The 23,598-nt window shown below is 60.0% G+C and overlaps 3 protein-coding genes across 8 annotated transcripts in view; 1 reads left to right on the top strand and 2 right to left on the bottom strand.

The window, feature by feature from the left end:
* The window catches only part of TNS1 (tensin 1), a 62,267-nt gene extending 59,494 nt beyond the window's left edge, over positions 1–2,773 (bottom strand). For all 5 annotated transcript variants that reach the window (XM_088168223.1, XM_088168214.1, XM_088168217.1 and 2 more), the window contains exons 1-2: positions 2,679–2,773; positions 1,509–1,546 (exon numbers count right to left, since the gene is read on the bottom strand). In XM_088168223.1, the coding sequence (XP_088024349.1) occupies positions 1,509–1,546; positions 2,679–2,754 (114 nt within the window). In that variant the 5' untranslated portion in view covers positions 2,755–2,773. The remainder of the gene's footprint in view (positions 1–1,508; positions 1,547–2,678) is intronic.
* An 8,452-nt stretch (positions 2,774–11,225) lies between these two features.
* On the top strand, positions 11,226–18,329 carry RUFY4 (RUN and FYVE domain containing 4). The gene is made up of 12 exons (XM_014888031.2): positions 11,226–11,292; positions 12,060–12,164; positions 13,091–13,152; positions 13,881–13,987; positions 14,330–14,455; positions 14,714–14,820; positions 14,947–15,090; positions 15,732–16,809; positions 16,886–16,992; positions 17,581–17,727; positions 17,836–17,967; positions 18,047–18,329. Exons 3-12 carry the CDS (start codon positions 13,107–13,109, stop codon positions 18,147–18,149), a joined length of 2,097 nt encoding a protein of 698 aa, XP_014743517.2. The 5' UTR covers positions 11,226–11,292; positions 12,060–12,164; positions 13,091–13,106; the 3' UTR covers positions 18,150–18,329.
* Positions 18,330–19,377: 1,048 nt separating this feature from the next.
* LOC106860274 (C-X-C chemokine receptor type 2-like) lies at positions 19,378–23,050 on the bottom strand. Of its 2 annotated transcripts, none has more exons than XM_088168213.1 (2): positions 22,535–23,050; positions 19,378–20,778 (listed from the first exon to the last, which is right to left on the bottom strand). In XM_088168213.1, exon 2 carries the CDS (start codon positions 20,771–20,773, stop codon positions 19,697–19,699), a length of 1,077 nt encoding a protein of 358 aa, XP_088024339.1. In that variant the 5' UTR covers positions 20,774–20,778; positions 22,535–23,050; the 3' UTR covers positions 19,378–19,696. The 2 variants fall into 2 exon arrangements, with proteins under 2 accessions (XP_088024339.1, XP_014743529.2); XM_014888043.2 differs by having other exon boundaries at positions 22,635–23,043.
* Between the last annotated feature and the right edge of the window lie 548 nt (positions 23,051–23,598).

Genomic DNA, 23,598 nt, shown 5'->3' with positions numbered 1-23,598 from the left:
CCCAGAGACCCTACAACAACAAGGCGGCGTGTGAGTCAGCTGGCCATTTGCCCGACCGGAGGAGCCCCTCCCTGGGCACTGGCCCAAAGGAGCTCTGCGGAAGGCCCCTGGCCCTGGCCCCATGCACGCTCCCCCCCAGCAGCAAAGCCCTCGGCTAGCTGGCCCCACCGAGGGGCTCCAGCTTCCAGCGAGCGTGGGAAGGGTGATGGAGGCTAATGAAATGCAGCCGGCCGCAAGAGCGAGCCATGGGCTGCCCCTGCGCACAGTCTATCCAGATGGTGGGAGCCTGGTATGAACCCGCTCCTGGTGTACAACCCGTATCAGACATCAGAGAATCCCCACCGGGCTCACACCCAGACACATACACTTCCTGACACTCCCTCCTGCCTGGAAACCACTGGCAGATGCTCCTTGCCATGCCTGCCGTACCGAAGGCATCCCCTCACCACACGCCCCTCCCAGCTCCCCCCACAGCACCTGGCAAGGCCACCTTCTCTGACCTCAGCCTTCCTGGCATCTTTGGCACAGGCTGCCCGGGGTGACACAGGGCCCTGAGGTGGTCCAGAGTTGACACAGGGTCCTGGGGCTGGCACAGCTCCACCAAGCCTCCCAGCCACCCTCACCCAGCCCACTCAAGCCCCAGGGTACCCCATGGCCCCCACTTCCCCCAAAAGCCCAGCTGGAACTCAGTGCCAGGGCTGCTGCCAGCATCTGCCCTGCACCGCCATCCATACCATGGCACCCTGCAAAGCCCAACGTGTGCCCAGCACCTGGCACAGCACCCCCCTTTCCTCTCCCTCCCTGCCCAGCTGGGCACAGGCAATGGGCACGGGAACAGGCATGTCCCAGCCTACGCTGTCTGCCTGGGGCATGCCAGCCTCTTCCCGCCCAGGATGCCAGCCCCAGAGATAGCTGGCATACACTCCTCCCCAGGGATTGAGAACACGAAGCCTCCCCTGCCCCGACAGCACAGTGATGGGCACCATGCCCACCTCCAGCTCCTCGGAGAACCTGGGTTGCTGTAGGGTTCCTCTCTGCCAGTGCAGCAGCTGGATAGACAGACACCACTGGGCATCCTCAGTTCTACTGTCTCCTACCGGCAAGATCCGCCCCCGCCTGGGCATCGGCAGAGGTGCTCAGCCTGTGTGCATGCAGCTGGCAGCGCCTGGCTGTGGCGCATGGCACCCACGTGCAGCAGCACTCACCTTGGCAAAGGGCACCCCACTCCAGGCACTGGGGCACAGATACCTACTGGTCCGTTCTGAGAAGGCTGTACCCCAAAACCCAGCCTCTTACACAGACAGGCACATGCTGTCAGTGACCAGGCAGCAGGATGGCACTGTCAGCCTCACCCAGCAGTAACACCAGTGCTACCATGACCATCCCAGAGCTGTCAGCCCATTTGGGTGCCCATCAGTGGGGTCAGCTGGCATGGACCATGGCACCCTCCCTCTGAGTCCCCAGCACCCCCAGGCAGGGTTGGGGACACCTCAGGGCACTGGCCTTACCTTGGCTTGGCACTTGGTGTGGCAGGAGAGCTTGCATCCTGTGGGAGAGAGAGGGGAGAGAGGGTTATTGGAGGCAGGAGGGGGAGCAGTGCCAGGGGGCAGTCTGCAGGCACCCCACATACAGGGCAGAAAGTGGGGCACCCAGCACTGCAAGGCACAGAGCACCTTGGCACTGGGCACGGGCTACCAAGACGTGCACACGCGTGCAAGGACACCCACACCTCGCACCGGTGCGTACATTCCGGGTGGCACCAGCACGGCACAGCAGCAGGCACACAAAATGTGGCTCTGGGGCACACACAGTGACAATGTGCCAGTGAATGTGAGCGCATGCAAGCTCTAATGCCCAGGGTGAACAGCACCAACAGGTCTCATGGGGCCTCTCATGGATACCGGCATGGCTGAGAGGACCACAGGGGTGCTGCCATTGCCTGTGCTCCCTCCCTCCTTCCCGTGCACTGCTGTTGCACACTTTCACCCATGCCCTCCATGGAGGGCACATGCTCATGAACAGTGCAGGCGTGTTTGCCACTGCTGGGGACAAGCACTTATACCGGGCACCACCACAACACCACACTGCCTGGGTAACCCTGCAAAGACACATCCCATCCCCAGGGGACACAAGGGTCCCCATGCAGCATGGCCCAGGCCACGGCCGCACCTCAGTCGCTGTTCCCCTTGGGCCTGTTTCCTGCAGCACAGGAAGCCTCATTGTTCCCGTTTCCTCTGTCCGCCTCTCGCACGGGGCTCAGCGACACTACACACGTGCGAGGGCTCGCGGCTCCACCTGTGACCCACTGGGTGCAAGCACGGCTCAGGGGGTGACACCCACGAGTGCACTGACCCACACCTTTTTGCACATACGTGGTGGCCACTGCACACTCACTGCACATGCATGAAGCTAACACACAGCCAGGTATGTGTGCAACACCTCAGTGTCTCCATGGAACACCCTTGCCTCCCAGCCACTTTCCCACCCACAAAAGCACCAAACATACTCTCTCACAGCTCCGGTTCTCCCTCTAACACACAGGCACACACGTGCATACACAGATTGGCACAGGTTCCTACATTCAGATCCTCGTGCATTCAGGCATACACACATATCCCCGATGTCCTGACCTCCCTGGCACGTCCCCATGCACATGTGTGCCCACGGCCCCAGCTCACCTCTGCAGGTGCTGCCCTGGCGCGTGATGGCCTGCCGGCAGATCCCGCATGCCTTCACTTTCTTGAAGCTTGTCATCTTGAAGGTGTGAGCTGGAGGGGCCTCCAGGTCCTGGGGCTGGGGGGAACATGGAACTTCATCAGCGGGAACAAGGTGGCACCAAGACACAGACACTCAACTCTGGCCTGCCTGTTTCCCCTGGGCAACGGCTCATCCTCCACCCATGTCCCCCACACCCCTTCACCTGTGGCTGTGTCCTCTGCAGCTTCAGTGCAGGGTATGGGCTAGAGGATGAGGGGTACAGGGCAGGGGATGAGGGGGCATAGGTTGGAGATTGGGGGTACGGGGGGGGGGGGGGCACGGCCTCCACCTCTTTAAATAGTCTCTGCTGCCCCCTGGCGGTGCGTGCCTAGCTGTAATGTGTGTGTACACACATGCACATACGTGTGCTCACATACATTTGTGCATATGCACATATATGTGCGTGTACGTATGTGTGTGCACATAGAAGCGTGTGTATGTGCACACAGAAGTGTGTATGCACATACCATGAGTGTGCACGCACAGACTGTGTGCACAGATATGTGTGTGCACGTGTCCATGCTGTTTGTGTCTGCGTGTGCAGTGTGTGTGTGTGCACAAACGCAGGTGTGTGCATGCATGTGAGCACATACATGTATGTGCAGATATGTGTGTGTGCGTGCACAGACGGATGCACACTCATGCCTCCCTGCATGTCAGCAGATCTCCATGTGTCCCTGTGAATACCTGCCCGTGTACAAGCATCTCTGCATATGTGTGGCACAACTTTGTATGTCTGCACACACAGGGGGTGAAGATGCTTGAATGTACATATGTGTGTGCAAACTCATCTGCATGTGAGCACATGTGAATGTGCACAGATACGTGTAGATAATACATGCATGTATTTGCATGTGTGTGTGTGAGTACACAGATATCTGCACAAAAACCTATGTGCACACCCAGGTATGTGTGAGTGCTGCCAGTATGGTGCCCGTGCTGTCTTACTGTCATGCTGTGTTTTGGAGTACATGCCAGGCCATGTGTGCTGAGGTGTCTCTTGGAGCCGTGTAAAGGGGGCACAGAGCCCCCTGAGCATGAGCAGCTGTGCACACCCTGTCTGGCACAACCTACAGCAAGAGGAAGCTAATGCCATGAGTGTGACTGAGTGCAGGATGGATCCAACCTGTGCAAGCATGTGTGTGTGTTCATGCATGGGGGTTGAGGACAGGGAGGGGTCTTGGCACAGCTGCAGGCATCCAGTGCTCCTCCCAAACCCCCAGTTGACTGTTTTGGGGGGGGGGGACCCTTGGCAGCACACCAACCCTGCCCACCCACCCGCTGCCAAATGAAGACGTGAGCCCCTGTAAATCCGCCTTTTCATGCCAAGACTAATGAGATTAAGCAGAGGCCCTGCGGCCCCCCCTGCTTTGGCGCCCCGCTCTCCTCCAGCCCACTGCACCAGAGCCAAAAAGGATGGTGCCAAAGTGTCAGGGGGCCGGGTACCTCCCCACAAAATTCTCTGCCTCCGTTTCCTCAGTACAGACACATATGGGAGATGGGCCATGGACGTACACTGTACGCCTATGTATGTGCAAACACCCCCGGGGCTGTGAGGGTGCAACATGCAGTGCATGTGTCATGGCATTGCATGTACGTGCACACCTGGAGGCGTGCGTGTCCCCACCAGCCACAGCAGCAGCAGTGGCATGGGTACATTGTTCCCACATGCAGGTCCATGTGCCACCACGCACACATACATTGGTTTATTCATGTGAGTGCAAGCCCCTCTTTCCTGGGCACTGGCTCCCCCAGAGCCACTCACGGGTGGTCCCTTGGCAGCCCCCAGAGCTTGTGCCACCCTACTGGGTGGGTATGTATGCACACACGTGTGTGTGCTCAGACACGGCGTCACCCACCCAGCAGCCGTGGGAAAAACTCCCCCAGGACAGGGGCTCCCACGCCACAGTTGCTGGGTGACAGCGAGACCTAATGATGCCATGAGCTCCTTTGCATATGCAAAGCAGCATCATTGCTGCAGGGTGCCCCGGGAAGAGACCTTGCCCCTCGCTCCCAGGGACCCACTGGGATGCCCAGAGATGCCGACACATCTCCCATGCACGTACCCCCCACTCTGCCTTGGCCTCCATGGCTTCATTAACAGCAATTATCCTCACTAGTGAAAGAGCCGTCCCTTTGATTCCCACCCCCCTCCAGAGTCCCTTCTGCTTGTCTCATTGCCAACACCATCACTGTGCCAGAGGGGGACCAACCCAGCACCCAGCTTCATGCCCCCCACCCCCCTGCTGCTGGAGGGGCACTCTACCCACCCAGTGCCATTCTGCCAGACAGGGAACCAGCCCATCCCACAAAACAATCCAGTCTCAGTTCCATACTGGCAGCATCCCCGTTAGCCTCCCTGCCCCCAAGGCTGGAAACTGTTGGGGGGATGCAGGGGCATGGGCTGGAGAGTTTCGTGGGCATGTCACCTGGATAACCACACATGGGTACCCACCTCCAGGGACCAGCACCCACACGGTTCAGGAGCAGGGGTGCAAAGGCATCCCTAGCCATGGGCCCTCCAGCATGCAGACCAAAGGAGGTTGGAAGGGGACCCAGGTGTCCTGGGCTGGAAGAGGCACCAGACAGAGATGCCAAATTAATCAAGAGCTGGGAGACCTGGGTTCATTGCCCAGCACTGCAGAGAGTGCTGTGGCGGGGGGGGGGGGGGGGGGGGGGAACCTCTGACACCCAGTTCCCCTGAGGCTGCAAAGCCAGGGGGGGTGGAGGGCACCAGGACACCTGGAGGTCAGTCTTGTAGGCTCAGGTCCACCCAGAGTTTTGCAACCCGCCGAGACCCAGCTTGGTGACTGGGGAGGATGCAGAGTCCCAAACCCCCACAACTAACGGGATCCCCCCTAGTATTCCGAGTTTCCCTTCAGTGGAGTAGCAGAGCCTCTGCCCCAGGGAATGGTGGAGCAGGCTGGGCGTCGAGGGGGATCAGCCTCCTACCCTCCCCAACCCCACAACCCTTCCACAGATCCTCCTACAGCCCAGTGTCCCTGTTCCGCATCCCAGCCTGGTCCCCTCTTCGTGTACCCCCTAGCCTGCTGCCCACCGCCGCTTCTCTCTCGGGCTTGGTCCCGCGCCGCTCCCCACAGTCCCCGGGCGCCTCCCGGCCCCGCTCCCGGCCCGGTCCCCCCAGCCCCACCCCGATGTCCGGCCGTCCCTGGCGGTCTCTGCTCTGTCCCAGCTCCCCCAGCACCGATCCTGGTACCGGTCCACCCCGCCAGTTCCCCCGTGCTCCCAGTCAGCCCGTCCCGGTGCAAACGACCCCGCTCCGTCCGCTCCCGTCGCATCCAGTCCCATCCACCGCCCGCTCCCGGGACCAGCCCCGCTCCGCGACCCCGGCGCCGGGACCCCGCGGCGCTGCCGTCCTGCTCCCCCCGGTGCGAGCCGTACCCAGAGCAGGCAAGAGAGGCACAGCCCGGTCATGCTGTCCGCAGCGCGGCCCCGGCCGGCCGAGCCCCCCGGCCCCTCGCTCCGCCCGTCTGCCCCACCCCGGCCCCTCGCCCCCCCTCCGGCTGGGGGGAGAAGGGGAGCGGCAAACTCCCCCGGACCCCGCAGCGCCCCAATCCAGTTGGTCCGGAGGCGTCTGGGACACCCCTCCAACGCCAGCAGAGGGGCTGCGGGACTGTGGGGGCCCGGAATGGGGCTGTGCGTGTCCCAGGCCCCCTCTTCCCCACTCACACACATTTGGGATCCATTTCCTCCGCTGACCGGGGGACACCCGCCACCCACGTCACCCTCATCCCTCCTCCCGCCTCCAGCGGGTCCTGCGGCGGGATGCACCCCCCCCCCCCCCCAATCCAGTCGAGTCCCCTGGGTGGTCCCGGGATGGGAGACGGGGAGGGATCAGCGGACATCCATGCGCGGAGCTGGGGGGCCTCAGCGAGGGGAGACAACCTCCAGGCGGGACGGAGAGCGACTCGGCAGCCTGCGGCCCTGACGGGGATGGATTTGGCAGGGGGGTGGTCCAGCCCCTCCTGGGGGGCTTGGCCGTGCGGCATACGGTTCCCCCTCTCTCCACCAGTGCTGACTCCGGCTCTAGCCTGGAAACTTGTGGTCAGCTGGCCGTGACCATGAGGGTGTGAGTCAGGGTGCGGGATGTGCCAGGGGGAAGGACACACCGACAGGACGAGCCACGGCTGGCATGGAAACCTGGGCATGGGCACTGTAATACCCCCCTCCCCATGCCTCAGTTTCCCATCTATACTCTGCATAAAACCGCCAGCCCAGAAAGGAAGGGGAGGGCTGCCCTTCCCAGAGACTGGGGTTGCATCTGACTCCTCCCAAAGTGCAGCCACCCATCCCCAAAATATCCCTGTCCCATTGTCCTCCACCCCACCACTATACTGTGCTCACCCAGCCCACGGTGTACCATCCCCAGTGGTACCCCTGTGGGGATGTGCCAGCTGGGACGGGGAAAAAGGGGACAATACTTCCCACCTCTCCATGCCAACTAGATCCAGGGCCAGAGGGAGGCCGGGGGGACCGATCCTGCTCACAGCACCAAACAAGCAAAGAGCCATCCCTGCCCACCCCTTTCACACACCCCTCCCCATCATTACAGCCTTCATTAATCAAGCTTGTTACTGCTCACAAATGAAAGCCCCAGTGGAGAGAAGTGTCCACATCCCCCCATAAATCACCTCCTCCCATTGACTGCCGTGACAATCCCAGGCTCCTCAGAAGGGCAGGGACGGGGGTCATGCGACAGGGACAGGGTGGCCGCAGGGACACAGCCCATCACCATTATTTAAGGCTCATTTTCTCAGCAGGTGGACCCATATGGGGTAACTTAGCACAGGGACCTCCCTACGGGTTCTGCTGGTGTAGACATGTACGCCCAGTGCAGGGGCTGCCTTGGCAGGAAGACTCCTTTGTGTCCTGGGATCACCACATCCCCAAGGCCCGCACACCTACTTCCAGCAGAGCTGTCCCCACACTGCTCTTGGGTGCACGCACACATCACACGTGTCCCCCTGTGTACATGCCAGGACACACTCATGTACACCACACACACAGCCCATGTCACACATGGTGGGTGGGTCCCACGTACTCAGACATCCCTCTATAACAGCTCACACCAACATAAAGCCCTGCTGCTACTGCCCCCAGCACACACACGTGTTAGGGGACACACACCCCATGGCAGAGAGGTCTCCATAGGGCCCTCTTGTGCACCTACACCCGTGTGAGCTGCAGCTCACTTTCACCTCAGCCCCATCTGCATACCCATGAACACACATGCACAAGTACACGTGTTACAGCCCCCCATGAGTCCGTTTTCTCACATCCACATCAGAAACACACAAAGTGGTGGACATGGGACTGCACAACCACCAGCCCACATCTCACTAGTGCCACCCATCCACCCACAGCCCTTACCACCCCCCAGTACTCCCATCAGTTCACGATCCTGTGTCCCCGGCGCACTCTGGGGGTCCCCAAGCAGTCAGAGGCCTTTCCTTCCTCCAGGCTGTGTCCCTGTGCTGGTAAATACTGGACTGTCACCAGTCTGCAGTGACTCCCTCAGACGCTGCCAGGCAGTGGCTTTGGCACCTGCTTTTCTGGCATGGTGCAGCTCAAGTGTCCCATGCCATCCTGCCAGGCACAAGGCAGCTTCCCAAAGGCTGAGGAACGAAGTGAGGGTGGCGCAGTAGGAGTCCAGCACCCTCCAACAGCTTCCCCCCCTCCCTGCCTCAGTTTCCGCAGCCTGGGTGGCAGAGCAGACTAAGTCCCCACACCAGGTGCTGCATGGGCACGGGGATCCCCTGTGGGGCAATCCTTTGGCACATGGATCCCACACATGCCAGGTGCTGACGGGCACAGAGGTGCCCTACACAGAGTGACCCCACAGGGGTCTCTCATGTTGGGCACAGGGAGCCCACACTGACTGAGTACTTTATGGGCATGGTGCTTCCCAGTGCCAGGTGTTTACAGGTACAGGGATCCCCCACACTGACCACTTTATGGGCACAGGGACTTCTCGTGGAGGGTGTTTTATGGACACTGGAGTCCTCCCATGCAGGGCACAGTGTTCCCATTGTGGGTTCGATAAGGACACAGGGACACCCCCTGCCTCTACGGTCTCTCTGTTAAGGACACAGGGATCCCAGCAGATCCCTTAGAATGTAAGGCTGTACAGCAGATGTCTCCAGTCAGGCACTGCGGGGCTCCCCGAATGTGGGAAGAGAGGGTCAGAGTGAGACGCTGTGGGGGAGCAAAAGGAGGGACAAAGGACATGCCCTGCACCCTGGCATGCATATGCAGGGTTTAACCCCCAGCTGCCCGGAGCAGGCAGGGCCAGGGGCAACCCATACCCCCACTGCCCACACCCCGGAGCCCCCCCAGCTCCGTGTCCCCCGCAGCCCCTAACCCTAACGCCGTGCCCGGCGATGCCCGCTTACCTCCCGGCGGCGGCGGGCGCGGAGGGGCAGGAGGCAGGACACCAAGGACTTCCCCCAGCCAACCAAGGTGGCAAAGCACCAGCTCAGCCGGGTCATGGTGCCCCTGCCCGGGGCTCACCCGGCGTGGGGAGGGTGCGGGGGCCGAACCCTGCCCAGGGCACGCTCGGACGAGCGGCAGAACCCAGCCGTGTCCCTCTCCCGGCGCCGGCCGCAACAAGCTCCGGTGCCCGGGCAGTGCCCCCGAAGTGCCCAATGGGCACGGGGCCGTGCGACAATGATGTGCTGGGGGGCTGCGGTCCCACCGGGCCCTGTCCCCCCCGCCGGTCCCCCAGCGTCGCCTGCGCGCTGGCAGCCAGGCAGGGAGCACCGTGCCCGCCCCTGTCCTGCAGTGCTTGGGTGGGAGCCAGCTCCGACACGCTCCCCCTCCTCCCCCTCCTCCTTCTCCTCCTCCTCCTCCTTCTCCTCCTCCCGCACACGGGGCTCGGGGCTTGGCCCCTCCGGCGCTCACCCTCCTGCCCTCCAGGCACGGCATCCTCTGGGGTGGATGCCAGAACTTAGGGTCCCCCGCTCCAGCGCCGTCAGTTTTGGGGGTGCAGGGAGTCGCACACCCTTGGTTAGATAGCAGCTCAATCCGCAACCCTCGCCCCAACCCTGCCTCAGCTTCCCTACAGTACCCCCTGCCCACCCCTAGTCCTAAATGGCAGTGCCCACACACGGGCGGGGGGGTATTTCACCTCTGCTAGTCCTCTACTAAGCCTCGCCTCAGGAGCCTGAGGACACAATCAGGGACTCCCCACACAGCTCCTTTCCGGTGGGGGCCCTTTCCCAAAGCCTGCCTGACTGATGCACCGTGCTGTGGGCACAGAATTACCATGAGGAACCTTCTCATTGCAGGACAGGTCAAAACGGCCCCCGGGCACCTCCACCTCCCCATGGGGCTTGCACAGAGTTAACAGGGTGCAGCCCCCTGGGCACCACACATCGAGGCAGTGCCAAGAGAAGCAGGCAGCAGCACTCCTGGATGCTGCCATGATGCTGTGCTCATGCCGGGCAAGGACCCATCCCCACGGGGCAGCTGCTGGTGCCAGGCGTGGGCAGCAGCCATGCCAGGCATGGGCACTAATTGCATTTGCCTTAGGAAGCCTCCTAACAAGCAGCAGCATCAGGGTGGGGTGCAGGAAGTTTGGATGGTCCCCCACACTTCACAGCTGTCCCCCACAGCTGTGTCTGGCACCCTGGGGGTGGCAGGGGGCTGGCGGGCAGAGGGGGCCAGTGAGCCTCAGGGAGGTGACATCACCGCTGGCTCCATGGTCCCCCACTCCCATTTAATTAGCAGATGGCCCCCGGCTCCCCCCCCCCCCCCCCACTGCGTGCAGCGCCAGGCCTGTGCGGGGCCATTAGCTTTATTGGCTGTGCTGAACCAGGGCCAGGCCTCGTTAATTGAATTGCACCCACGCCAAGGATGGGTGAGAGTCTTCTCTGCACCCCCAGCCTCCAGCACCCCCGCCCTGGCCCTTGGCAGGGGCAGGGAGAGGGGACCCTGCTGCCAGGCTGCCACAGTGGCACGGCACGCAGGGGCACGTCCCCCCTGCAGGTGTTGGGGTCTTGCCCTTGCAGTGCCTGGCACGGGGCACATGGGTGGGTGCAACTAAGGGCACACACAGTGCCCTCTCAGCCTTGCATCCACACCATGTGTACAGCTTGCACCCACACATGCAGCCACATGGCTCTGCTCGCACACATGTGCAATCATACACATGCCTGCACATGCATGCACACACACACACACGGCCCCAGCACAGTGGGTTGATTATGCACCACCACCCAACACCCTGCCCACAGCCCTATCCAATATGGGGTGCTGTGCCCCATGCCCGCAATGCCACACACTGCAGGGTGGCACGGGGCAATTGGGTGCTGAGGAGGCCGGGGTTACCCTGAGCACTGCTGCTGGCTCCCCTATGCTCCCCAGCTGCACCTACAGGCCAACACCCACGCAGGAGCCAGAGGGTGCTGGGAGGCCCAGGCTCCCACTCAGCATCACTTCCTACTTTCACTTTGGTGCCGAGCGAGGCCTGGCCAGGGGGACACGGGTGCCCCCCAAGACTTGAAAGTAGTACAGGTAAGGGCAGCGTGTGCTACAAGGAGGGGCATGGCAGAGGATAGGACATGGGCATTGCTGTGACCATCCACCAAGACAGTGGTGGGGAGCAGGATGGTAGTGAGTCTCCCTGCCTGGACTGGTGGGATGGGCTGGCACCTCCTCTGACATCTCCCCCACAGGGGTTTTTCAGTCCCCAGTCCAGAAGGAGCCGGCAGGACAGGGCTGACACAGTATGGGGGTCCAGGCACAGTGAATGAGGTGCACTGCTGGGTTGGGGGCTCCCTAACAAGCGGGAGCCTTTTCCAGAATATTCTGCAAAGAGCTTACGTACTGGCTCCGGGTACAGCCCCCATGTGGAGGCCAGATGATAGGGGAGGGTTGTGGTCCTTGCTAGAGGGAGCTGCAGCTCCTGCGGGGGTCTCTGCAGCTCAGGGACTGTTGTGCATGGGGGTGGCCTCTGTGCCAGGGTCTGCTGCTGGCTGCTTCTTGCTTCAGGGGGCCCTGGACCCCCTCCACAAAAACTGCAGGCAGGTTCTTCAAAACATTCCAAATTTCTATTCATATTGGAGAGTATCAAGGCCCCCCATGCCTGATACTATCCTTCCTCTGCCCCTGCAAAAGCTGCATAGGCGGACCAGTCTTGCTGACCCTTTTCCCAGAATTGGCACTCCCCAACACAGGGAGCTGAGTGCTAGGGGCTAAGCTGCAGTGCCTGATGTGATATGGGCCAGGAAGGCTGTGGCTTCTGCAGCCCCACCGACCTCCCACACTTCCTCCTGCCCAAGGTACAAAAGGAGAAGCAGGCAGGCACAGCGTGGGCAAGGGGACAAGCCAGCGCACCCGCAGCACTTAGCAACTGCCTTGGGGCACCCCACAGCTCCTGGACACAGGTAAGGGGCTTCTCAGGGGAAACTGAGAGACAAGTAGGGTGGGCAGATGCAAAGATAGCTCATCACAGGTCTCTTAAGGGCACTGGAATGGAAAGGCAGGCAGTCCAAGACCTGCGTCCTGCTCTCTCATTCTGCCGTGGTAGAGGGCACAGGGCACTCATACGCTTGGGCATGTTTGGGCACACCAGTGCACCCACTCCTGTGAGTGCACATGCATACCCCCTCCCACACACATATGCTGCCCCACACCAGCCGCAGGGACAAGTCACAGACCTGCCACCTCCATGGGCTATTTCACTCACCCTGTCCCCACGTTGCCACCCACCCCAAAATCATGCCACTGCACTGTGCCCTGTAGTCCTGCACCTCATGCCCAAACCCCGTGCCAGTCATGCAGGCAATATGCTGTGCCAGAGGGCTCTGCCTAGGAAGCTGAGCTTAGGGGGTGCATGTCAGGGGTGGTGTGCCCCCTTGCTCAACCACCCAGGAGCCCCCACATTGTTCGTGATGCGAGTGAGGGAAGCGAGAGCAGAAGCAAAAGCAGCACTTCCCCTGTGCCAAACCCACATCCTGAATCCTGGCGAAAAATGGCCGGGATAAGGACAGAGACACACTAGGGACGTGGTGGGCTAAGCCCCAGGAACTCCCCAAGGAATGGGAGCAGAGGCTGAGGACATATGGGGCAGGGCACATGGACGACTAAGAGGGTGCAGGACAGGACACCTTTGTCCACCTCATCTGCTCTGGCCTATGTAGTGGGAGAACATGGGCAGGGTAAGGGGTGCCTAAACCTACCCCCTCTCACCTTAACAGCAGACAGCTCTGGGGTAGAGCTGGAGGGCAGACCCTCTCTCTGGGGCAGAGAATTTGGGGGTGCCAGGGGAGTGCCAGCCTAGAACCTCTCATCACTGTCCATGCCTCTGCAGATCCCTGTGAATAGCCATGGCAGGGGAAGGGGAGCTCAACCGTGTCATCAAGGACCTGCAGAGTAAGTGTGCCAACCAGTCCCCTGCCAGCATGTTCCCTGCATGGCACATCTCACCCTGGCTATGCCAGATCCCTTCTTGCCTCAAGTCATGGGCAGTGGGGGGTGCCACTGCCAGGGGTGCTCCAGAGAATCCCCGTGCCAACCCTGCCACTGCTGCCTGCTCCCATCCTCACTGTCAGCCCCTGGGAATGGGCAGTGCCCAGGAGGTGGCTCCTTGCTGCTCCCTTCCTTCATCCCAGGACAAGTTCCTCTTCCTCTTTGAAGAAAAGGAGGCCCAGTGGGAGATCTTATCACTCTCTACAACTATCTGAAATGAGATTGTAGCCAGGAGGGAGTCAGTCTCTTCTCCCTGTTACAAGGGTTAGGACAAGAGGAAATGGCCTCAAGTTGTGCCAGGAGAGGTTTAGATTGGATAATAGGAAAAATTTCTTCATGGAAATGTTTACCAAGCATTGGAACAGACTACCCAGGGAAGTAGTGGAGTCACCACCCATGGAGGTATTTAAAAGACGTGTAGATGTGTCATTTGGGTACATGATTTAATGGTGGATTTGGAAGTGCTGGGTTAGTGACTGAACTCGATCTTGAAGGTCTTTTCCAACTTAGATTCTATGATTCTATGATTTTATCCACCATCAGAAATCCCCGAGGCCAGGAGTTGTGAGGCAGTGGGGAGAGGGGTAGGATGAAAGAGGGTGCCATGCCAGCCCAGCCCTGCCATCCTGCAGAGACCGTGGCTGAGCTGAAATGCAGCTACCAGGAGAAGAACCTGCCGGTGACAGACGGGAGCCGGGAGCTGCACAGCCTTTGTGCCCAGCTAGAGTTCCTCCTCCAGGTACTGCTGCTCCTCCATCTCTTCTGCTCCTTGCCTCATTTCCCCTTAGGCACAGCTGAGAGCAGAAGGGACCCTATGTTAACTATTCAGGGGATGGAATAACCCCACCCAGCATTGTCTGGCCCTGGGCATCTCCAGTGACCTGGACCAGGCTCTCCCTTGTCCACATGTGTAATTACATGTGCTGCAAAAGGGAAATCGAGGTATGGAGCCAGTGAAGAGTGGAACACCCAGACCACCCCTGCTGGGGGGAGCTGGCTGGATTCCAGCCCCACAGGGGACAGGCTGGGGGGAACAGGGGACATCCCCAAAAATGAAAGTTCAAGCTTGTACCTCTGCCAGTTTGATCTCAAGGAGAAGAGGAGCTTCTTTGGGCAGCGCAAGGACTATTGGGACTTCTTGTGCCAGGGCCTAGCACGGTGCCGGCAGGAGCATGAGGGCATTCACTTCGTCACCTCCCTGGACAAGGTGGGCATGGACTGGTGGGATACCCAGGGACTTGGACACACACACGGGCTTTTGCTTGCTTGTTGGTGCATATGCACCTGTGCACAGACACACACTCGCTTGGGCACCGACATTCGCCCACTGGTGCTATAAATGGTTTTGTCCCCTCTGGAATCCCCACTGCACCCCAAACCCTCTTTGCCCCTTCGTGGGCTGGGAGGGAGTTGTGGGGGGAGCAGACTGCAGTGACAGGGATTGATAACCCCCTCCCTTCCGCAGCTGAAGACCCCTGTGGGCAGGGGCCGAGCCTTTCTGCGGTACTGCCTGGTGCACCAGCAGCTGGCAGAGTCCCTGCAGCTCTGCCTCGTCGACTCTGAGAGCCTCTGGTGAGAGCAGGGGAACAGTGAGGGGATGATGTTGGTGGGGGTCCTGGCCAGGGTGGGCAGCGATGCTGCAGGAATGTGTACCTGTCCAGGGCATAGAGGATGCATGAGCCTGTTATGTGTTTGCAGCGAGTGGTACTATGCCCGTAGCCCCTTCCTGAGCCCCAAACAGCGAGCAGAGATCCTGGGTAGCCTCTATGAGCTGGACTGTGTCACCTTCCACCTGACCCTGCACAGAGATGACCTGGACACCGCCTGGCCCATGTTCTCCGAGTGAGCTTGGGGACACTGGGGGCACCAGGGGCATTGGCAGCACTGGGGGTGTCAAGGGCATCAGAGGCACCTGGGGCTTAGCATCACAGAGAAGCATGTGTGCATTGCCCCACTGCCCTAGACCCCATACAGCACTTCAGATATGCCAGCTCTCCATATGTAGCCCCAGCAGGGCACGTTTACTAGCACCAGCATGCACACCTTGCCTATGCCTGCAAACATGCCACATGCATGTGCACACACACACACACACAGAGCCATCCTCTGCCAAGTATATCCCTGCTGCAACACTGTGGCACTGTGACATCTGACACACAGGGACACATGGATGTGCTTGCACACCCTTGCCCCAGGCATACTTCTGGGAGGCACTCACGGATACAGCGGTTCCAGCACACTCACATCTGCTCTGCTGCTCACACACTCGTGCACGGACTGCCACAAGCACACATGCTCGGGTTGATGGGTGCCACATGTTCTGTGGGTGCTCAGGCTGGTGGCACCAACATCTCTGATCCTCTTCCCTGCTGCCCCCTAAATTCCTAAAGGCCGGCTGTGCCCTGGGAGCCTAAATGGAGGGTGGTGATGCCCTGTTCACCTTGGGGGTGACGTGGTAGTCCTGAGCCCTGTGTCCTCTCTAGGCCACTGGTACGGCCCAGCACGGTGATCAGGAGCAGCCCAGCAAAGACAGCCCTGCAGACAGACAGCATCAGCACTGCGGCACATGGATGGTCCGATGGCATTGGCCATCCCACTGTGGCACTCCATGGGACATCAGCCCATCATTGCTCACCCATTATGGCTGCCCTGCAGGCAGGGAGTGTGGAAAATGAAAATATAGAGGGAGATGTAGACGATGGGGAGGTGAAGAAGGACATGGAAGAGGAGGATAAAAAGGGGGTGGAGAAGGATGACAGTGAGGATACAAAGGAGGTGAAGGTGGAGGATGTGAAGTTGAAGGATGTGGAAGTGGAGGTGGAGAAGGACATGGAGGAGGATTTGGAAGAGAAGGATGAAGAGTTGAAGGACGAGGAGATGAAGAATGGGCATGAACAGAAGTTGGAGGATGTACATGGCACTGGCAAAGCAGCCCAGCCTGATGGTGCTGGAGAGCCTGGCATGTCCCCACTGTCCACTGGCACAAGGTGCATGCTGGGGTCTCTGTCACTGATGCCCAGGCAACCGGGTGGGACAGAGGAATCCCTGCAGGCACTGGTGTCCCAGCTGAGGGCCGAGCTGGCTCAGCGTGAGGCGGCAGCACAGGCGCTGGCGGTGAGGCTGGCGCGGGCAGAACTGCGGCACCAGCGGCAGGAGGAGGACAGTGCCCGGCGAGCCCAGCTGTGGGCACGCGAGGCTGAGGCACTGCGGGAAACCAACACCTTCCTGGAGCGGGCACTGCAGGCAGCGGGGGACCCGCGGGCACTGACACGGGCACAGGAGGAGGCACGGCGCTGGCAAGAGGTGGCAGAGGAGCGGGGTATCCAGCTGGCCGGGGTGCTGGCAGAGGCGGCGGAGCTCACCTCGCGCCTGCGGGAATGCCAGGAAGCGCTGGCGGCGGCAGGACGGACGGACATGCTGAAGGATGCTGGTACCTCAAATGAGGTGGCTGCTGTGGAGGAGGTGCTGCGGCAGGCACTGGAGCTCGCCCGTGGTTCCCAGGAGCCCCCACCAGCCCCCCAGGCAGAAGGGGAACCCAGCACGGTCACCAGCATGGCCATGGTATGAGCAAGTCCAAGGGGATCCCGTGGTGGGGTGGGGGTTTGGGGTCCAGGATTGAGCTCCCACTCTTCCCCAGCGCTTGGCCAGCCTGGCCGCCACAGCACAGGAGGAGACCTGGCAGAGCCGGCAGCTGCTCCAGGCCCAGCAACAGGAGATGGCACAGCTGCAGGAGGAGCTCAGCAGGTTGGGCACCCCACAGTGGGACCCCCTATCTCCACCTGGTTTCCACAAGGTTTCCCCTGGGGCCCCCAAGGATGTCCTGCTTGGACACAGCCGAACAGCAGCTGGGGATTGGCAGGGGGAGGGAGGGAAGGATTTGAGGGGGGAGGACTGGAGGGAGGGGTCAATTTGGGACTGATAGGTAGGTGGAGGGGTAGGTGGACAGTTAGAGTGGTTTGGCGCTAGTGGACAGAGGGAAGGAAGCATCAATGTCGGAAGAATGGATGGAGATGGGACGGTGAATGGAGAGACACAGGGATGAATTTGGGGTGAGTAGATGGCTGGGTGGGCAGAAGGCCAGAGGTGTGGATGTGGAGAAGGACGGATGAACAGTGAGGAAATGGATGGGTAGCAGATGGCAAAGCGGCTGTGAGGATGGGGAAAGAGCTTGAGGATGGATGGGCAACAGCAGAGAAAAAAAATGAAGGTGGAAAGGAAGGAGGGAGTGAGGGAGGGAAGAACCAGCGGCGAGAAGTTTATCCGCATGCATGGAGGGATGGAGAGACACCGGCTGAGGGACTGGGGAACCATGTGGCCGCTGCCCCGCGGCAGGGCTCGTCAGGACGGTGAGCGCTGGGCATGGGCGCTGCAGCGGGCGCAGCGGGAGGCTCTGGAGCGGGAGGCCACGCGCGGCGCCGAGCAGGCACAGCAGCAGGAGCTCATCCGCGACATGAAGGAGCGGCTGCTGGAGCTGCTGCGGTGAGAGCCACCGGGACTCCGCGCAAGGGCGAGGGGACCCAACCCCTTTGCCCAGAGGAGGGCACCAGAGCCCCGGCAAATCCAGGGTTGACCTCTCCCCTCCCGCAGGGAGAAGGATGCCCTGTGGCAGAAGACAGAGGGCATTGACACCCCGATGCCCAGTCCCGTGCCCCGCCACCCGGGATTGTGTGCCCGCTGCCACAAGGATTTCCGCCTTCTCTCTCGGCGGTACAACTGCAGGTGAGCTATGGGGGGAATGGGGGGTGGCACTGGCACAGTGCAGGGGTGGCTCAGGTCTCACCTCCTGCTCTCTCAGCAGGCTGTGCCAGGGCAAGGTGTGCCACACGTGCTCCGTGGACATGGGCAAGCATGGCCGCTGCTGCCTAATTTGCTACCAGCAAAGGCAACAGCAGGATACATGAGTGGGGACAGCAGCCCTGGCACCGTGTCTGGGACACATCCTGCCCTGGCTGCCTCCTCTTGGACTTACCGGGCATCCAGGTGTCTAGGCCCTGCATGCAGGTCCTTCCGCCCAACAGTTTGGGTTTGACATGTGTGTTTCTTGCGGCTGGTCCACAGAGGAAAAATACTGATTTCTGCTACCCCTGTGGCTCCCGTGTCATCTATCAGTTCCTGCCAGATTCGCACTCGGGTTGGGTGCAGGGTGGGGAATGCTGACATGGGGGTGTTCAAATCCTCCTGGAGGGAAACCATCCCCAAAAAGGGTGTCTCAGCTGCAGCCAGGGTGAGCCATTGCCTGCACCATGCCACAGTGGGGAGAGTAGACAGCTCTTGGCCAATAGCTCTGGCTTCCTACCACAGTGCGAGAAACCACTTGGGCAAGAGGTTTCTCACATGCAAAGGTGAGGGGCTGTTCTTGCTCAGCACCCCCACTGACTCTGCTCTGCCCCAAGTCCCCAGGGTTTCCACCTGGTTGCTGGGCACCCCCCTACCCACCCATGACCCAGCACATGGGTGATATCCGCTGATGTCCCCATGGTTATGGACCCCTAGGAACCTAGATCAAGGTCGATGGAGGAGCAGTATGGGACTCCAGTGGAGAGATGTGTAGGTGTGCTGGGGCAGGCATCCTGAGGCCTGGCACAGAGTGGCAGGAGAATCCCCAGCAGAGTCACAGTCCCTTCTTCAGCTCCTGACCCCAGTAAAGTGTCAGCCCCAGTTGCCCAAGCCAGGGCGGAAACATCCCAGTTGTGTAAGGGACAGGTTCCCAGCCCTTTGCACAACAATGTCCTGACATCATGGCTGGGGGGGAGCAGGGGTGCCTGGGGTGCTGGCACCCTTCAGGCAGGGGTCACAGGGCTGGCTCAGTGTGAGGGGCTGCTCAGAGATCTTGCAGTGATTTGTTCTGTCAGGGCTGAGATTGGAGTTGGGAAGGGAATGACTTTGTCCCCAGGTAGGATAGACTCCACATAGAGACCTCTGTACCATTGAAATGCCAGAACCTGTCTGGGGAGCAAAACCTGGGCTTGGGTCCCCTAGGAGGAAGCACAGGATGCTGAACCCTCTCCTGGAAGAAGGTTATCCACATTCTGACAGGCTCAGCAGACACCACTGTTTCGGCATCCAGAGAGGTGCCCTGGCCCGGTCCTGCCATCTCCCTTCCTGTAGCAAAGAGGAGCCAGACATGGATGACCAGCCCACCAACTCTTTTATTGCTGGATGGTCATCAGGTAAAAAAAACATTCCCACAGCAGGCTTACAGAATCCCCAGGGTCACAGGCTTTGTCCCAATGGGAGGGGAGGGTGGACACTTGACATCACTCCCCTGCAATGGGACTCTATCACCTTGCCACCCAATCCTCCTTCCAGTTGGGGTCCAGCGTCCAGTGGTGGCCCTGCCCATTCCCATGGCATCACCACCCACATTCCAGGGGGCTGGATGAGGATGCTGAGGTGTGTGGGGTGCTGGGACCTGCTAGTACACACAAGGGCTGGGTCCCAGAGGAGCTCAGAGGGTGGTGGATGTATTGCCAGAGGTGGAGGCATAGGAGGTGCGGCCATAGCGGGCAACAGCATCCTTGCTGATCAGCCCACGCTGCGCCAGGATCTTGAGGAAGCTGTTGCGAAACTTTTGACCGATGAAGGCGTAGATGATAGGGTTGATGCAGCTGTGGGCAAAGCCCAGGACCTGCGTGACAGAGAGGGCTGTGTCGATGCGGTTCCTCCTCTCACAGGTCTCAGCAATGGCCCGTGTCCTCATGAGGGTGTCGCTCACCAGTGTGATGTTGTAGGGCAGCCAGCAGATGAGGAAGACCAGCACCACAGCAAAGATGACCTTCATGGCCCGCTGCTTCTGAGCATTCTTGGTCTGCAGGAGGGTGTGAATGGTGACACCGTAGCAGAAGAACATCACCAGGAGGGGCAAGACAAAGCCAAATGTCTGCGGCAGGATCCGCAGCACTACCCGCCACTTGGCCGTGTCCTCGCCACTGATGCGCTCATAGCACACAGTGCCATTGTTGGGTGAGCGGAAAGCCTCACGGAAGAGCAGCACAGGCAGGGAGAGCAGTATGGAAAAGACCCAGATGCCCAAGCAGACAAACTTCACCCAGTGCCTCTTCTCCGTGGCAGCCCGCGTGGCGTAGACGATGGCCAGGTAGCGGTCCACGCTAATGCAGGCCAGCAGAAGGATGCCGCTGTAGAAGTTGGCCTCTTGCAGCACAGAGATGGCTTTGCACATCACAGTGCCAAAGACCCACTCGTGTGCTCGGTAGGCTGCCCAAAGTGGCAGGCTCAAAGCAAAGAGCAGGTCTGCCACAGCCAGGTTGAGCAGGTAGACGTCGGTGACGGAGCGGCTTGTGTGGCTGGAGGTCACCACCAGCACCACCAGCCCATTCCCTACCACACTGAGGATAAAGACGAGACAGTAGATCACCACCACCAGGTACTTGTTGAGGGCAGAGCTTTCAGGCCGGCACGGAGAGGATAAGATAGCAGTGTCAGGCATGGCTGTGCTGTAGTCATAGCTGTAGTTGTAAAGGTAGAAGATGTTGGATAAATCCCCGCTGTAGGACAAGGACTCCATTTTGCCTGTGGAGCACAAAATGGCAAGAGTGTGGGGTGGCAGTGTTGTGGACCAGGGGTGACAGTATCTCTGGGTCCTCTGGCATTTCTATTTTCTCCCTAGTCCCCTCCCAGCCAGTGGGCAGCTATCCTTCATCACTGCACTGTGCCAGGCAATGGTCAGTGCTGCAGGTAGACACTGTTCCACATATGCCCCCTTGTAAAACACCCCCTGCATGCCTCAGTCTCCTGAATTTCACCCCAATCCTGTCCCTTTCCTGACTTCTGTGGAAGAAGGGGTTCCCCCATAGACTGGTCACCTCTTCTCAGTTTGGGGGGCTTCCGCATCAATGTAGCATCACATCCCTCCAGGAGACACTTGTCTCCTCCAGAAGCTCTGGGCTCCCCTGCTTATTGTGGGTCCTTCAAAAGCCTCACAGGTCTTTGGGCATCTCAGAGCCCCTCAGGCACCTCCAAAGTTCTTCAAGTGCCCCTGTATTCCTCCAGCCTTTCCACCCCCTCAAGCATTGCTGCTGCAGGCATTCCATGCCTGGAATGGAGCTGGTGCTCCAGCCACCTCAGCCAGCAGCAAGGCTGTGGTCACAGTGCCTGGGGCAGGCAGCACTCAAGAAGATCTGGAGGTGTCTTTGTGCCCTTCTTCCACCTCCTGGTCTTACTCCTGTGGGAGTGTTTTCAAGCCCCGGACGGAAAGACATGTCACACTTTGCAGGCAGCTTTGGAAATATGATACCTCTGGTTTTCCTGTTGCTCAGCTGGGCACTGCTGTCCCCCCCCCCCCGTGCTTGGCCTCAATGGGGAAATCACAGGTGACAGTCACTTTTCCTGTCTCTTCACACATAGGAGATGGTGAACTTGCTCTGTTCCTGCCTCCCCAAAGACCACCGGCTTTCCCTTCTCCCAGAATGGATCTGAACTCATTTTTTCCTCCAGTTTCACCCCCTGTTCCATTTCTGAGCCCCCAAATCCTCCAGGGCTTGGAGATGCCAGGTCTGCTTGGGGTGCTGAATCTCCCCAGTGCTGGGGGCCCCCAGGTCTGAGCTGGCCCACTTTGAACTCAAACCATCCCTGGAACCAACTTTCCCCTTCTGCCTGATGTGAATTCCCTGCTGCAGCTGGGCTGGTGCGGCTGCCCAGAAAAATCCCTCCCTGGCTCTGCTGCATCCTCTCTTGCAGTGATCCAGGGATGGAAATCCTGGGATGGTGATCCTAGCGGGGTGATGCTGGGATGCCGAGGCATCAGCATCCCGGAGGACAGCAACCAAGGATGCTGCCGGTGCTGATGGGGGAATGTCCTCCCAAGTGGGGCTGCCACAGTCACGGGGCAGAGCCTGATGCCAGTGCTTCCCCTCCATCTATTTCTGGCTGCTGCTATCTGCCTCCCCGCTCCAAAATTCTGGTGGTTCCTCTGGAAACGAGTATTCCCCGGGTGTACCACAAACAGATACCCCACAGCTGGCCCAGATGGGGGGAACAAGCAGCACTCCATTTCCTCTCCTGACCCTGGAAGAGCTGGGGGACAATGGGGTGGCCCCGGGACTTTCAGTGGGGAAGAAAGAGGGACATGCCATGGGGAAGGATCCTCCTAGCTCATCGCTGTGCAAGGAAATGGGAGCAGGCACTTTTTCCCCGCGGCACCCAAGGCTGATGTCCTATGGAGGGTTTGCGCCCTAGATGAGCCCTCAGCACAGCCTTGGGTGCTCCCACCCATCACCTCCCTCTACCCTTGCACCAAGCAGCCTCTTGGGCAGCTGGACCAACCCACCCCAGCACGCTCCACATGTGAAGGGGCTCAGATGGCTGCTATGCGGCTGTCAACGCCCGAGGAAAGTCACAATCTGCAGTGGCACACCCCATGGACTCACTGCTTGCTGCTGTCGTCGTCCCCTCAAATGCAGGGTCTTCTCTCGATCCCAAGGTGTTTCTCACTGGGAAGCTCACAGGCACAGGTTTAAATCCAGATGTCACCCCCAAAGGACTCCAGTACAAAGTGTGGTGGGATGCAGGGCAGCACCAGACCCAGAGATCTCACCAGGAGGAGAATCCCTCACCTGCGCCTGTTGCTGTGCTGCCTCCCAGTGCCCCTTTCCTCCACCGCCCACTTTATACTGCCCGGGGAGGAAATGTTGCAAGATCTTCTCCCAGCATGAAGCGGAAGTGGCAGCCAAAGGGACCCTGGTCCCCCCAGATGCCTTTCCCAGGCCGAGGGGAGCCCCCAGCCCCCTGTCACCCTCCTGCCCTAGGTTGTCGCAGGCCACACTGCACTGGGAGTGTACCCAGGGGTTCATTGTCATCCCTGCAATGATGCACCCCGGGGGTTCCAGCAGGAGGTCTTCAATTTGTCCCCAGGCTCTCAGTGGATGAGGGGATCCCCTACAAGGTACCCCTGTGTGCTGCAGTCCCCCCAGAAGAGCAAAAGCTCTCCGAGGCCATGGCCAGTGAGTGATGACAATGTGGGGCTCTGTGCCTCAGTTTCCCCATTGATAGAGCAAAGGTGGTGTCAGCATTTGGGGGATGCACAGGGGGACTGCAAGTCTGGCTTGCAGTTGGGGGTTGCTGTGGGGCACCCCCAGAATCCCATGTCCCTCCTGCCCTAGCTATGCCATGCCAAGCTAAGTGAAATCAAGCCATGCCATCAGACAGAACCGTGCCCCTGTGCCAGCCCCTCAGACTTAGCAAATGCTGTGGCTCTGAGTACCCCTATTGCTTTTAGGGGAAACCTGCACACAAGGGCATTCCCTATGCACCCCCATTACTCTGGGGCACTCACAAACTCACAGCTTTCCATGCTTATCAGTCGTAGGGGTGCCCCACGTTTTTGGGGCACCT

The sequence above is a fragment of the Sturnus vulgaris genome, chromosome 7 (assembly GCF_052056855.1).
Source record: "Sturnus vulgaris isolate bStuVul1 chromosome 7, bStuVul1.hap1, whole genome shotgun sequence".
Classification (NCBI taxonomy): Eukaryota; Metazoa; Chordata; class Aves; order Passeriformes; family Sturnidae; genus Sturnus; species Sturnus vulgaris.
This window is presented reverse-complemented; position numbering and strand designations above follow the sequence as displayed.

Excerpts from the sequence above, each read along its gene's own strand:
- RUFY4 (XM_014888031.2), top strand. The coding sequence starts at position 13,107 with ATGGCAGGGGAAGGGGAGCTCAACCGTGTCATCAAGGACCTGCAGA. Across the intron at positions 13,153-13,880 it reads TGTCATCAAGGACCTGCAGA|AGACCGTGGCTGAGCTGAAA; the intron begins GTAAGTGTGCCA and ends GCCATCCTGCAG. Across the intron at positions 14,821-14,946 it reads GTCGACTCTGAGAGCCTCTG|CGAGTGGTACTATGCCCGTA; the intron begins GTGAGAGCAGGG and ends ATGTGTTTGCAG.
- LOC106860274 (XM_088168213.1), bottom strand. The coding sequence starts at position 20,773 with ATGGAGTCCTTGTCCTACAGCGGGGATTTATCCAACATCTTCTACCTT.